The 16493-nt window shown below is 40.7% G+C and overlaps 1 protein-coding gene across 1 annotated transcript in view; it reads left to right on the forward strand.

The window, feature by feature from the left end:
* TRPM1 (transient receptor potential cation channel subfamily M member 1) overlaps positions 1-16493 on the forward strand; it is a 166498-nt gene that overhangs the window by 41619 nt on the left and 108386 nt on the right. Inside the window, exons 2-6 of the mRNA XM_030884308.2 lie at positions 7894-7973; positions 9828-10011; positions 11364-11577; positions 12261-12385; positions 13398-13569. Coding sequence (XP_030740168.2) covers positions 7894-7973; positions 9828-10011; positions 11364-11577; positions 12261-12385; positions 13398-13569 — 775 coding nt within the window. The remainder of the gene's footprint in view (positions 1-7893; positions 7974-9827; positions 10012-11363; positions 11578-12260; positions 12386-13397; positions 13570-16493) is intronic.

A 16493-nucleotide genomic window follows, 5' to 3' on the forward strand; every position in this document is an offset into this window, starting at 1 on the left:
TTCACACAGTACCCAGTACAGCATTTGGCACAAAGAATATCCTCAACAAATACTATAGATGAATGAGTGTTTCACAAATAAAAAATTAGTGGAGTCATTGGCTATGGGAGCAATTCCTGAGACAGACAAATGTTTAATGTGCTTGGTTTTGCTAACCCAAAGGTTGGGGATTGTAATCTCTCCTGAGATGCCTCAGCAGAAAGACCTGCCAATCTACTTCCAAAAATCTCAACCATTGAAAAGTCTATAGACCGTAATTACACATGCACAGAGAAATTATGAGTTGAAGTGGACTCTGGCAACTGGTGGTTTCATAACTTAATGATTGTGGTAGGCAGGGTTCTCTAGAGAAGTGAAACCAGTGATGCTTATTTAAGTATTTGAAGAGAGAAATTTATGTTTACAACTCACACAGTTGTAGAGGCCAGTTTCAGGTCTGTGGGTCAGATGTTAAGCTGACTCATGTAGCTTTCGAGGCTGATGAACCCAGGGTCACCAGGAACACTATAGGCTACAGAGACAAATCCAAGGTCAGTGGGTCAGGTGGCATATCAGGTGGAAGGCCACTGATGACACCCGGCATCAGGAGGCAATATCTGGCACACAGTTGTCTCATAACAAACTATGGAAAACCCTGAGAAAAGTGGAAATTCTGAAACTCTTCAAGGTGTTCATTAATAGCTTGTACAAGGATCCAGAGTCAGTTGTGTGAACAGAACAAGGGAATACTGCATGGTTTAAAATCAGGAAAGGTGTGTATCAGAGTTGTATCCTCTCACTATGCTTATTCAATCTGTATGCTGAGCAAATCATCAGAGAAATTGGATTATATGAAGAAGAATGTGGCATCAAGATCAGAGGAAGGCTTATTAACAACCGGAGATACACAGATGACACAACCTTGCTTGCTGAAGTGAGAAGAACTTGAAACACGTGCTCATGAAAAGCAAGGACTTCAGCTTCGGTATGGATGGCAATTCAGTGTAAATAAGACCACAATCCTCACAACTAGACCAATAAGTAACATCATGATAAATGGGGAAAAGGTTGAAGTTGTTATGGATTTTGTTTTGCTTGGATCCACAATCAATGCTCATGGAAGGATCGGTCAAGAGATCAAAAGATGTGTTGTACTGGATCAATCTCCTGCACAAGACCTCTTCAGGGTAGTTATTGAAAAGCAAGGACGTTCCTTTGAGGACTAAGGTGCACCTAACTGAGGCCAGGGTATTTTCAATTGTCTCATATGCATTTGAAAGTTGGACATGGAATAAAGAAGGCTGAAGGACCGTTGGTGCATTTGACTTGTGGTGCTGGAGAAGAGTATTGAAAGTCCCACGGACTGCTAGAAGGATAAACTGACCTGTCTTGGAAGAAGTACGACCAGAGTGCTCCTTAGAGGCAAGGATGGCAAGACTTCATCTTGCATACTTTGGACATGTTGCCAGGAGAGACCGGTCCCTGGAGAAGGACATTGTGTTAGGTCGGGTAGAGGGGCAGAGGAGAGGAAGGCCTTCAAGGAAATGGGCTGAGCTGTGGCTGCAACGATGGGCTGAGGCACAGGGACACTTGTGAGGATGGTGCGGGGCTGGGCAATGTCTCATTCTGCCGTGCATACGCTATCTATGAGTCAGAGCCAACCGACGGCACCTAAACAACAGCACTGGCTCGCTCCAAAGAGCTGGAGCTCAGTGAGCCTGAGGCAGGATCCAGATCCACCCTGTTTCCCTGAAAATAAGACAGTGTCTTATATTAAGTTTTGCTCCCAAAGATGCGCTAAGTCTTATTTCCAGGGAATATCTTATTTTTCCATGAAGAAGAGTATGGTACACATTTATTGTTTTATTAAAAGAGACCTCACACTTCCTGTCTGCTCCAGCTGCGCTAAGGCCGACAGTGAGCTGCGCAGTGGTGCCCGCTGCTATGGTGCAGAGTCCAGAGTTACGGTAGCTTCAGGGGGACTTATTTTCAGGGAGGTCTTGTTTTCAGGGGAATGCCTTATATTTCAGTGAGAGGCAAAACTGTAAGTAGGTCTTATTTTGGGGGATGTCTTACGGGGAAACAGGGTAGCAAAAAGCAAGCAAGCTTTCTACAGCATCTATTTATAAAGGAAGAAGGACACACCCTGAGGAAACCTCCTTTCAGTCGTTTCAGGGCTGTGATTTGAGCAAGGAATTTCCACTCAACCCTAATCTTCTTAACAAGTGTTTGGCCACTCACAGCAAGTCCCATCATGGAGATGATTACACTATGTTAGGTAGCCCATCTATGATTGAAAAACAAAACAAAAAACTGTCACAGTGACCTTCTCCTATTGAGAAAAGAAAGTGTCTTTTTTTTTTTAATGTAACCTTTAAAAAAAATAGCCGCAGAATAGTACATGAGTGGCTGTTCCAAGACAGAGAACAGTGCTTTGCTGACAGACAGTAGGTGATTTCTGTCTTTACAAATCACACACACACACAAAAATACAATAAGTAATCATAAGGATGTGCGCAATATATTTGTAGAATAAAGTCCTAGAAGTGGAATTGCTGGGCCAAAAGTTATATGCTTCTAATTTTGATATATTATTGCTGCCAAATTCCCTCCATGGATTGTATACCAATGTACAGGCCTAGAATCACTGTTCTATGAGTACCCATTTCCTCACAACCTCCATTTTTTAAATAAAAAAATAATAGTAAATCAGAGCACAATTTAGATATTTTACTTGTAAGATTACTATGGTATGAGGAGTCTACAGAGCTGGAGGAAATGGGCTCATTAAGAGCAAAGCCCTAATCAGATCATTTCAAGCTTTGTCTGTCTTGCAGGAACTATCATTCACATCAGAGTACTCTGAGCACACCAGCTCACTCAGCCAACACAATCCTCTACAGGGGCACCCCATCACTGGACCCCAATTCAGCATGTATGCAAAGGATGACTAAATGCAATTCCAAGTCATCTCTCTCTCTGTGTTCATAGAAACTAAAATGTACTAGTGGCTACCAGGGACTTGGAGGCCACTGGTGGCTCGGTGATAGAATTCTTGTCTTCCATGGATAGCCATTATTTCTCTGTCTATAGAAGCTTATGCGTTGTTGCCATTATACTGAACAGTTTTTAAAGGATCTTCCAGACTAAGATAGCTAGAAAGAAAGGCACTCTACTTTGGAAAATCAGCCCATAAAATACCCACAGATCACATGGTGCATAGGACGGAGCATGAAGTAGCCTGTTTCCTTCTGTGTGTGGCCATCGTTAAGCAGGAGTAACTAGCAACAACATTAACCAAGGACTGGAGGAAGGGAGCCACTGTTCTTGGTGATTGTTTTCATTCAGCAACGCAGAAGTCTTAGAAATGAATGATAGTTATGACCACGGAATACTTCAGACCTAGTCAATGCCACTCAGCTGCACACTGCAGATGGCTAAAATGGCAAAATCTTTGCCACACACCCCTTACTGCAGAAAAACAATTTTTAAACATTTGTAGACATTAATCAAAGTGTGCTATTTTTATCTTTAGGGAATCAGACCATTATTTGTTGTGAAAACTCCCTGAATTCCCGAACAAATGGCACATATATTGTCATGTGTATGTCAACAACCACATACGGGCTGCAGATTATTTATATGCACAATAACTTAATAATGACAAATAAGCCCATCGACGTTTACTGATAAAACAACAGAGATTCAGAATGTATCTGGTTCTTGGGATGAGGTGGACCATCCCTTCAACTCTCAGTGGGAGGGAAATTTGTCTTGATTTTCTTTTAAAAACATTTTTTGAAAAAAAAACAAAAACATTTTTTGAGATGCTATTTTATTATTTTTTCCAAACCACTTATTAGGAGCTAATTTGGACATCATACCACTCCACAGTTCAATCATATCAAGCAGTGTTGTAAAATGGCACCAAAATCAGGTTCAAACATTTTCTTCCTCCTTGAACTCCTTGATATCAGCTCCCCCTTACCTTTCCACCTCCCTCAGCCTACCCTCCAGGGACCCTTATTCTAGTTGTCGTCTCTATAAAGTCACCAAAATACATAGGAAAACACAGAACGAAGCATTAATAAGGCTACCAACAGTAACAAAATGCAACAAAGATAAACCCCAATATGAAAAAAACCCAGAAAATATTAAAAACTAGATCAAGTTCAAAGTGTATCAGGAGATCACGTGACAAGGTTTTAACCACTCAAGTAAAATTTATCATTTTAATCTTCTTTAATAATCTCTCCAATAATCTGTCTGATAACCAGGTTATTCCCATCCCTCAATTAGGATTAGAGGGAAACCACCAGAGGTGTAGATCCTGCAAATGTCTTTTGGGCTTCTACTGTCATCCATAGCCTTCTGCCCTCCTTTGGACAATCTTTGAATCACGGATGTTGGTGTGCTTCTTCAATGGGGACTTAGTTGATTTGTCACTTAGATGACGGCTTATTTGGAAATAAAACCTTGAAGACCCCAGATGCTATTCTCTCTGATAACCCAGCACCATCTAATTTCTTCACCACTCGTGCTATATAGCACCCTTATCTGCTGTGTTTCCTTCATGAGAGTGAATATCAAGCAGGGCTATGTTGTAAGAACTAATTGTTCTTAGATTGAAGCTAGTGCAAGCCCAAAATCTATTCTTGAATCTGTTCTTTTTATCTGCCTCTGGTTCACCTTACGTACACCCTTGTTTATGGTAGAGAATCTTATCGATCATTTCCCTAGAGCATATGGAACTTCTGTTTATAGTGTCATTGATTAGCTTATGGTACTGACTTTAAAACACTATTGAGAGAGGGAGAGTGAACTAGTATCGGCTAACTGCATATCTCAATACCTAGATTATTCACCTGTACAGAATAAATCCTTGCATTACTGGACATTATTTGCACAAACAATGGGAGTTGGTGGTCAGGAAAACTTACAATAATATTCACTGACCATGTCAGACACAGGTTTGTCAGAACAATACATATCTTAATCCAGCAATGGGGCATTGAAGCAGTAAGTGAATATTAATTCACCTACTGACAGTCCAGTGCCCTATGTATAGCTGTTTTCTGCTTCTTCAAACACCATGGAATTGCAGTCTTCAGTGCTCAGTTTACAGGTGTGTTTGAGGTAGAGTCTAGTTCACCTATATCTTGATTTTCTGAAAGAGCAGTTGTTTGGCCGTGAGGCATTTGCCGCCTCTAGAAAATGTTTCCTACTATTTTCTCACTGCCGTCATGTCAGTTCTGACTTACAGCAATCCTATAAGACAGAGTATATCTGCCCCTGTGAGTTTCCAAGACTGTAACTCTACAGGTGTAGAAAGCCTTGTCTTTCTCCTGCAGAGTGGCTGGTGGCTCAAACTGCTGACCTTGTGGTTAGCAGCCAAGCATCACCACTATGCCTCCAGGGCTCTTTCCTCCTATTTTAGGGATCCTCTCATTTTTCTTCTTTCTTTTAGGACTATTTCAATATTATTTCACCTAAAATCTTGTTTCCGTACAAAGGGCAGGCATTGTTTCCATCTTTCCTGTCTTCCCACTGAGAAACACCCTCTACTCCTCCAGCCGCTCTGGAAGAGTTCATGGCAACAGTTCTGTCCTCCATTCTAAATGATAATGACTTTAGTTTGCGTGGCAAGCAGAGACCAAACAAATGGTTCCTTTGAGGTTCATTATGTCAAAGATCAAATGCAGATTTTTAATGCAGTGAGCATAATTTGTCTAGGACAAGGACTCAGTGTCTGTCTACCTAGTCATGCATCCCTTTGTCCATGGGACATCTGCAAAGAGCCCATTGTGCTCCAGCCAATGGTGCAGAGGTACATGCACAACTGCTTCTCTGAGCAGAACAGAGAGACCTTCAGACACACGCCCCTTGGGCTTCTGCCACCCAAGCATTACCAGGGAAGGCTTCACGCAGATGAAGCCCATTCAGCTAGATGTGAGGAAGAGCTCATTGAGGTAGGACTGGCAGGCAGAATAAATGGCAATGGAAAGACTTATGAGGCTTGGAGGAGGGAGGATGAAGGGACCAAGAAATCCTTCAAAGCCCCCACTCACAGACTCAAGGGAGGGTGTGATAGTAGGGTTTGTGTCAACTTGACTGGGCCAGGATTCTTGAAGTTTGGCAGTCGAGGCCTCCCCCATGATGTGATCTTTCATAACATAAACAACCCCATGATGGCATCTGCCAAGAACAGCAAGGAATTAAAGAGCAGCGCAGCCTCCTTTCTCAGGACACTGTCCTGCTACAATGGAAAGAAAGTTTCCTTGGGGTGTAGCTTCCTCCTGTTTAAGCACTCTTTGTGGGAAGCTTTCTTTCCCTTCTTGCTGGTCTGTATCTTGCATCTGGCTCATCAACCGGTCATATTGCCTGCTGACCTTGGGTTCATCTGCCTCTGCCTCCACTGGCTTATGGTCTTCCCATTTCATGGTTCATCTGCTCCAGGAGAACTTCATTCTAATCCTGAAGAGTCACGGAAAGAGCCTGGCAGGGAAGGGATGGCACCCACTCCGCATCTGCCCAGGGTGGGTGGGGGGATGGGAAGAAAGGTGCTGGAGGCAGCAAGAATGACATGCACGTTCCTGAAATAATCAGTGTGCAGAAGGCCCACTAGTCATTTGAAATGCTCTGAAGACAGCACCAACATTTTCTTATTTGGATTCCCTTTTCTTCCTTCCCCTTAAAAGGTGCCCTTTTGGGTGGTGCAAATGATTATCAACATTTCCACTGCTAACCAAAAGATTGGAGGTTCAAGTCAATCAGGGGTACCTCAGAACGGAAAGCCTTGTGATCTACTTCCTAAACACAAGTCATCGGAAACCCTATGGAGCACAGTCCTCTGACAGACGTGGGTCCCTGTGACTCCGAATGGACTCAGCAGCAATTGCTTCTTGTCATTTTCCAAAATAACTGAAGTTTAGAGTCGGAAATGATTATAACACGACAAAGAAGTCACCTTAGCGCTATTATCCACAAATCAATGGCCTGTGAGATTGTTGGGTTTCTGGGCCTCCAAGGTGGATATCCAAGCTCAGAAGTGGCTGCTGTTGTTTCTGTCAACCACGCTGAATGGAAGAAGGCAAATATCAAGTGAAGGGTTGGGCACCCACAGAAGCAGAGTGCCCCTCAGCTAAAGAAAGAAGCTGCACCATGTCTACAGAGGTATATTGAACCCAAGTCATTTCTCTTTAAAAGAATAAGAACTAAGGTCCTTCAAGACTGCCATCAACCAAGGGAAGTGGCCATACCAATGTCTCTCAATTTGTCCTTCTGTGGCAGTTTTGTTTTGTGATGACCAGAAAAGCGTAGAAGTTATGCTTCCAGTGTTCCAAATCCTGACAGGATCATCCATGGTGGACAGGTTTCAGCGGAGCTCCTAAAACAGGCTAGGAAGAAAGACCACTGCTGAAAATGAGTAAGTGAAAATCCTATGTATGACAACTGGATATTCTTCAACACAGTGATAAAAGGCGAATGGCTACATTGGAAATGAATACAAGAGCTACAACGAACTGAAGCTTACTTACCAATGATCATGAGGATAGTGGAGGATTAGGCAATGTTTTGTTCTATTGTACATAAAGTCACCATGTAGAGGAGTTGAGTTGCTGACAACTAATAACAATAACTCCAAGGTTGCAGGTAAACGTCCTGTTAATGTCAGCTCACTCACTCACTGCCATTGAATCAGTTTGGACGGGGTAGAACTGCTCCTGTGGGTTCCTGAGACAGTAATTCTTTACAGGAGGGCAGAACCTTGTGTTTCTCCTGTGGAGTAGCTGGTGGTTTCAAACTCCTGGCCTTGTAGTTGGCAGCCCAATACATAAGCACTACCCCACCAGGGAAAATTCAGATGATGGCTTAGAAATGTATCTGTCTAATTACCATTTTTTTCTCTTCCAGGGTCAGAAAACTTGGATAGAAAAAACTTTTTGCAAACAAGAATGTGTCTGTGTGGTTCCCAGCTCTAAAGATCCCAACAGGTAAATTAGAAATTGTAATTAAAACTTCTGAACCAGCACTTGTCCACCAGTTGCCCTACAACTATTCATCTAGTGTGTGTTTGTAGGAGAAGGAAGAGAAGTCAACATGGATGGTCCAAACCTACTCTCCATATAAGCTATTATCTGGGAATTGCTTGGGCTAGAAGGCTCCTCTACAAATGCCATTCACCTCGAATGTGAACTTGCAGACCCAGGTGGGCCCACATAGTCTCTTAGTCCCAGTGAGGTCACGATGATGATGGCTGCCGATGTCCAGGAGTCTTCTGGGTCTCTTCGACTGTGATTAAAATATAATTACGGAAGAACTGCCATCACAGTAAAGAACTGCATAGTTAAATGAACGAGACATAACTTTATTAAGGGAAGTGATTTTTACACAAAATGCCAAACACTTTTATTCAGACAGCTGAACAGAAGCAAACAAGGAGTCAGAGATGCATTTAGAGGAAACCTCTCATCTCTGAGGACATGCGCTATGGGACGAGGTTGAGGGGATGTGATTTATTCACACTATGAATCTGCCTAGGCGAGAGCACGGACATTCCTAGAGATTAGCTGGTTCACATTTATATGACACATAAACTCAGGCTCTCATATCTAACTGTTCTTCCCCTCTCACCTGCATGAAGGCCAGTGGTTATAAAAATTGATTATAATAACCAATTTCCATGGTTATTAAACTTAAGTTCTCCTCCTTATTTTGCTCCTCCTTATTTCAAAAGCATCCAGAACCTTGCCTGTCATTTCTCTTTAGGACCTGCCAGAGCCATGGTGCCACGAACAGGCAGCTGGCTGGGTAGCAAAGGGAGCAGAAGGCATTGGGGACTCATACCCCTCTAGCCTGGGCCAGAAAACCTGTGCCACCAAGAAAGTAGCTAGAGATGAAAGCAGAAGGTCACAGGCTGACTGCAGGGGAGACAAGGTCAGCAAGGGCCACCACAAGCATGCACCACATAATCCAGGAAAGACACCATCCTAACTCCCAAGCAGACTCTGTCTCCAGGACTTTACTCTCTAGCTCCACCACCCCTATCCAGGCTCTTTGGACTCGTTCACGGGTGAGTATGACTTCCTGTGGAGTCCCCTTAAGTCTAGGGGTGACCTCCATCCTTCTCTGATAGCTTCTTATGCCACTTACCCCTAGTGTCCAGCTGCGTCAAGACATCACTCTAGGTGACAGCTCATTTCTTCCAACAGCATTCCCAAGTGTTGCATGGGTCAAGTCCACTCAAATATTGGGTAGCCTAAAATAACTGCATTACCAATAAAACCTGGGCTGGCTAGGAAAGGAAATTCTACAAAGACCAAGGAATTTCCTCAGAGACTAGAAAGAGAATCCACAGCCAGAGTGCAAAAAGTTGGCTGAGTCATGAGGAGAATGGCTGAGTCATGAGGAGACACTATAGCACAAGATCACAACAGCTAGGGAAAGTGATGATATAAAGGAAGAAAAATAAATAATTGATATTTTTGAAATATACTTTCAATATTACTACAATGTAGAGAAATGTTTTACAAAGAAAACAATGTTAAAACATTAGAAAATTTTGACTTTCTAATGGGAGATCAACAGTTGTGATGGTATGGCTGTATATTTCATAGTATTTTTAGGAATTAATACCTATATTAATGCTGTCAATAATTAAAATATATTTAGTAATGAAGGATAATCATTCGATGTGTTTAAGTACATGGATCTTACAGATATGCTCGATTATCTGGCATTTCTGGCCCCAATAAAGCTGAAATGTGAAGGATTCATATGCCTCTTAGCTGGTGAGAGGAGTGTGGGGGTAGATGGTAAAGAAGATTGTGCTTTACCTGTGTTTTCAGGTGTTGCTGTGGTCAGCTCACCAACCAGCATATTCCTCCTCTGCCAAGTTTAATACCCAGCAAAGATGGAGAGGACAGCAAACAGCGCGAAAAATGGTCTGTCAGCAAGCATACCCAGAGCTACCCAACTGATTCATACGGGACCCTTGAATTCCAGGGTGGCGGGTACTCCAATAAGGCCATGGTAAGGGGCCGTAAGATTAAATGCCACTGAAGCTATGACATTTGTCAGAGGCAAGCATCACACATCCCCAGACTGTGGGTACTTGGGTCTTCTTTCAGGGGCAAGAGTCAATCTTTCTTCATATTTCACTTGAAAGCCAAGAGACACATCTACACACCTGATTTTTACTCATGTGTTTTGGAAACTGGAAGCCATTGAAAGAGCATACTGTGTCCTTTCAATCTATACCAAAGCTCTGAATCAAAAAAACATGCTCCAACCAAATCATGCAGAACATGCCAGTTCCAGTGATGAGTTAAACTCTGGGCTGCATTTGATAATGTATGGACCTGGAGACTTTCTTAGCGAAGTGAGGAGATTCTGGAAGATTTCTTTCTGAGGTTTGTCCACAGCCTCCCTTGGCAGAGGTCTTTCAGATAAACAGAGCGTCATCTGACAGAAGCATGATTGGCCCTTGTAGCTAATTCTAAATAATGCGTTATTGCCTCAGTCATTTCCACAGTTTCATTTTATTCTACTGGCCCAATATTATTTTTAAAATAAAATTCCATTTTGTTCAAAAGACTAAAGCATACCTTCTTCTAAAACAACACCCTACATGGACACAATAAACAATTCATAGAGACAGAGTCATCTGACTATTAACCTTTTTATCCACTTAAATAGAAGATCAAGTTCAGAGTTCTATCCATTATTCTTGTTTCCACCACCCATTTAATTTGGCCAGTGACCCAACAACACCTTCATCTAATCTCTTGAGATGTGGTTCTAGCTGAGCCAGCTTTAAAATTTATTCTCTCAAGATTATGCCACATAAAATAAAGGACAATCAGTTATATTTGAATTTCAGGTTAAAAACCAGATAATTTTTAGTATAAGACCAAAGGTCTTATACTAAATATTTTTAGTATAAAGGTCTTATACTAAATATTTAATGGAACATAATTACATAAAAGGTCTTATACTAAATATTTAATGGAACATAATTACATAAAACTCTTGTGTGTATTTTTGCCACAATTATTAAAAACCAATTTCATAAAAAACAATGAGTATCAGGAAGAAGAAAATGCCCTAAACTTGACTGTGGTAATGATGGTACAGCTCTTCCTGATGTGACTGAATCATTGAATCATATGACATGTGGATGAAGCTCCAATAAACCTGTTAAAGTAAAACAAAACAAACCTTCTGAAAGTCAAATGTCACTGGCCATTTTGCATTTTTATTTGTCGAATCTTCACTGTCATATATCCACACGGTTCTTGCTAGGACCTGCACAATATCTCTTTCCCTTGTGTCATAAGAAAACCATGTAAATGGGATGATTAACATCACACGCTATTTTGCAGTATATTCGTGTATCCTATGACACCAAACCAGACTCGTTGCTTCATCTGATGGTGAAAGAGTGGCAGCTGGAACTCCCCAAACTCTTAATATCTGTGCATGGAGGCCTTCAGAACTTTGAGATGCAGCCCAAGTTGAAGCAAATCTTTGGGAAAGGCCTGATCAAGGCAGCCATGACCACCGGTGCCTGGATTTTCACCGGGGGAGTTAGTACTGGTGAGAGCAAGTTTTCCCTTTATGTAAGTACTTGTCTATGTACCCAGATCCCATTATGGGTCCCAAAAAAGCTTCCTGATAATTGAGACCACATGCCACAACCATTGCATTTAATAATGTTTATGATAAAAGTGAAATTTTTTTTATTCTGGTTATTTTATGTTCAAGCAGCAGTATACTAGTGAGCCCAGAACAAACATTTTATTCACCGAGTCTCTCCAAAAATCTCCTTCCATTTTATGGTACACAAAATTGAGGCATAGTATGGATTTCAATTTTAGCTAAACATATCTAAAGACAGCCAAAAGGACTTTTGTTACTTCTCCTTTTTTGATCTTGGAAGCTTCTAAAGGAAATTTCTGCACAATTGTCTTGAGTTTAGTTGTGATTTCCCCTTTTCTAGAGACCAATGCACTCCTACTTACTATGAGCTCAGGCTTTCGGTGTGCTTTCTTTTACTGATGAAGAGCATTAGGTCTCAGTCTTTTTCCATAGGGATTATAGGGGCTCAGGGATGATGTCGTGACTACTGATATGATGGATAGTAGAAACACTGCCATCGAGTTGATTCTGACTCACAGCGACCCTGTGGACAGAGGAGAACTGCGCCTGTGGATTTCTGAGACTGTATTTCTAGATGGGAGTAGAAGAGACCTCAATACATGATTTATCACAACTCACAGGTGTGATCAGCCATGTAGGGGATGCCCTGAAAGACCACTCCTCCAAGTCCAGAGGCCGAGTCTGTGCTATAGGGATTGCTCCATGGGGCATCGTGGAAAATAAGGAAGACCTGGTTGGCAAGGATGTAAGTGTCTTCTCTCCAGACGTTGGCAATTTTTTAAAAGTTAAACTCTTTATTTTAAGGTAACTGTAGATTCGCATGAAGCTATAAAAAATACTGCAGAGAGATCCTCTTTTCCTAGTTTATACAGATGTAACATCTTGCAAAATTATGGTACAATATCACCACTGGGGTATTAACATTGATGTAGTCAAGCCACAGAACATTTCCATCATCTAAATTGTCTCTTTTAGCCACGCCCACTTCCCTACCACCTCCTCCATTATTTTGGGCAACCATTACTCTGTTCTCCATTTCTAGAACTTTGTCCTTTCAATAGTGTTATACAAATCGAATATGATAGTATATAACACATGCTGGCTCATAATTGCAGAATAGAACTCCACAGGGTTTCAGACTGTGACTTATCAGAAACAGATTGCCCGGTCTATCTTCAAGTACCTCTGGGTAGATTTGACCAGACAGCCTTTTGACTAGTCTTTAAGTCCTTGTGGACTGAATGCAATAAACAACATAGTATAACCCTTTTAGATTAGCTTTTTCACTCCATAACTCTCTGAAAATATATCCAAGTTACTGCATGTATTAAGAATTTTTAGTTTTAGTAGTGTTCCATGGATGTACTACTGTTTTTTAAATATGTGTCTGTTGAAAATATTTGAGTTGTTTCTAGTTTTTTACTTTTATTAATAAAGCATCCATAAGCATTTTTGCATAGGTTTTTGTATAAACATAGTCTTTATTTCTTGGGGACAAATGCCCAGAAGTGCAATTATTGGGTTGTCATTATCTAAAATATTAGGCTGTTATTAACTAAAGTATTTTATTTTTTTCAATTTTATTCTAACGATTAGATAACCACCCTCTGAAGATAGGGTAGAGACATGAGAATAGACGGAAATATTTTAAAATTATGTAAAGTAATCCTCACGAGTATACACATATTCTGCTTGCTTTCCCTGTCAGTCTTAATCTAAATCCTGCCTTTCTAATTTATGTGGTTCGTGTCTGTCAGGTCACCCGAGTGTATCAGACCATGGCTAACCCTCTGAGTAAGCTCTCTGTGCTAAACAACTCACACACGCACTTCATCCTGGCTGACAACGGCACTGTGGGAAAATATGGCGCTGAGGTGAAGCTGCGCAGGCAGCTAGAAAAGCACATCTCCCTGCAGAAGATCAACACACGTAAGTTATGGCCAAGGCCACAGACACTAGCACTGAACCTGGGCCAGCGCCACGGTAACTCCAACTGAGAAAGAAACTTCCCAAGCATTGGATACTCTTCTATCCCTCTGGCCGTTCACAGCTTTCATTTTGATTCTCCTTAGATCAACAAACAATGGTTTACCTACACTTTATCTGCTTATCAAATCACATCAATTGAGCTGTACTTTGATGCCCCAAGTGCTGACATAAGACAAAACTTTGAAATGGTTGTTGTGGGTGGGTCTACTGCAGTGGTTCTCAACCTTCCTAATGCCGCAACCCTTTAATACAGTTCCTCATGTTGTGATGACCCCCAACCATACAATTGTATTTGTTCTTACTTCATAACTGTCATCTTGCTACTGTTATAAATCGGGCGACCCCTGTGAAAGGGTCATTTGATGCCCAAAGGGGTTGTGACCCACAGGTTGAGAACCACTGATCTACTACATTGATTAATATATTTTATTGTTCCCTGTAATTAGTATAGGTGTTTTAAGATATTTTAACAGAGGAAAAATGTACAATCCAAGACTAAATATGAACCTTTCTATCAGTTAATGGATATTATGTGATCATTAAATATCTCTGTATCTCTGAGTGAGTCCATCCAGACCTGGTGGATCAAAAACCTCTGGGGAGGACAGCAAGAACCCTGGTCTGAGTAGTACAGTTCTCCAGAGAGCTGTCTAATGACAGCTGGTAAAATTAAAATAATTGTCTTAATCTCTTGGAACAAGCTCATATTTAAACATTTTTGTAAAGCAATTTTTAAATGATCTTAATGAGTATTTTATTTTTACCATTACCAGTAAGAATTTTTACGTAATCTAGACCTGAAATACCAGTCATTATAAAGCATAATTATGAAATATTGGTGGTTCGGTGATAAAATTCTCACCTTACGTCGGTTTGATTCCTCGCCAATTCATCTCATGTGCAATCATTACGCACCTGTCAGTGGAGGCCTTCATGTTGCTATGATGTTGATATCTCAGTGGGATTTTCAAACTAAGACAAACAAAAGATAAAAGCCTTATAATCTAATTCCTAAAATTAGTTCATGAAAATTGTGTATCACATGGTCCAATTCACAAATGATTATGAGGATGATGCAGGACTGAAAAGCATTACATTCTGTTGTGCATGAGATCATCATGAGCCAGGGCTGATTGATGGCAGTTAACAGTAACAAAGCAAACTTTGCCCTCAAGTTAATTCACAGTAACCTTACAGGATAGGGGAGAACTGCCCCTGTGGGTTTCCAAGACTGTAACTATTTATGGGAGTAGAAAACCTCATCTTTCTCCCGAAGAGTGGCTGGTGGTTTCAAATGGCCAACCTTGAGGTTAGCAGCCCAACTCATAAACCACTACACCACCAGGACTCCTACCTCACAGAAAATATAGCACAATTAAAGTAACTGTGATCCTGTGCAGTGGTTAGAATTCATTAAACCTCCTAGAAAGAATTCATCATTTCTCCCAAATCCCTTAGCTATTCTATAATTAAGAGCAAGTTTCAGAGTCTCTTCTGATATCCACTTTGATCTTTTCTTTCTTTCTTATTTTTTAATGACCCTTTGCTTCCTTGACAAATGATGTGCTTGATGTTCTCTCACAGCTCTTAAAGTCTTCTGTCATTAGTGTTCAATGCAAAAATATATATATTCCTGAGAAAATTTCAAAGGGCAGCCCAAGAAGACTAAAAGTCAAGTATTATAATGAAATGTGCAAAGATCTATAGTTAGAAAACCAAAAAAATAAAAAACCCACAGTCGGCAGAACTTAATATGAAAGAACTTTTTAAAAAAAAATTCAGACATTGACTTGAAATATTGAAAGATTCTGTAAGATTCAGAAAAGTGGGTGAAGGGAGACATTGGACAGTGTAAGATATGACAAAATAATAATGACTTGTAAATTATCAATGTTTCATGAGGAACATGAAGGTGAGCAGGGAGGGAGGAGAAAAAATTAGGAGCTGATGCCAGGGTCTCAAGTGGAAAGCAGATGTCTTGAGAATGATGATGGCAACAAATGTGCAAATGTGCTTGCCACAATGGATGGATATATGGATTGTGAGAAGCGTTGTATGAACCCCCAATAAAATTGTTTTTTTTTAATTCAGACATTGAGTTGAAATATTGAAAGATTCTATAGACAACAGTTTGAATGATGCAGGAAGCATCAAAAGAAGATGGAAGAATACAGAGTCACTGTACCAAAAAGAACTAGTTGACATTCCACCATTTCAGGAGGTAGCATATGAGCAAGAACTAATGGTACTGAAGGGAAAAGTTCAAGCGTCACTCAGACAATAGCCAAAAACAAGGCTCCAGGAATTGATGTAATAGCAATTGAAATGTTTCAACAAGTTTATGAAGCACTGGAAGCACTTACTCATCTATGCCAGGAGATTTGCAAAACAGCTTCTTAGCCAACTGACTGGAAAACAGTTTATAGACATTCCAAAGAAAGGTGACCCAACAGAGTGCTCAAATTATAGAATAATATCATTGATATCACATGCAAGTAAAATTTTGCTGAAGATCATCCAACAACAGTTGCAACCTTACATTATAGGGAGCTGCCAGAGATTCAGGTCTCATTCAGAAGAGGATGTAGAATAAGGGAACATCATTGCTTATGTCACATGGATCTTGGCTTAAAGATGAAAATTTCAGAAAGATGTTTGTTTTTGTTTCATTGTCTATGCAAAGGATCATGACAAACTATAAATAGCCTTGAGAATAATAAGAATTAAAGAACATTGCAGTGTGTACATGCAGAATTTGTAAATGGATCAAGAAGCTGTTGTTTGCACAGAACAAGGTAATATTGAATGGTTTAAAATTAAGAAAAGTTGAAGGAGTACTTGAGTAGAGGCCCAGTGTCCATCTG

Source organism: Echinops telfairi, unplaced genomic scaffold (genome assembly GCF_000313985.2).
Source record: "Echinops telfairi isolate 266 unplaced genomic scaffold, ASM31398v2 ScPeMD7_7475;HRSCAF=8513, whole genome shotgun sequence".
Taxonomy (NCBI): domain Eukaryota; kingdom Metazoa; phylum Chordata; class Mammalia; order Afrosoricida; family Tenrecidae; genus Echinops; species Echinops telfairi.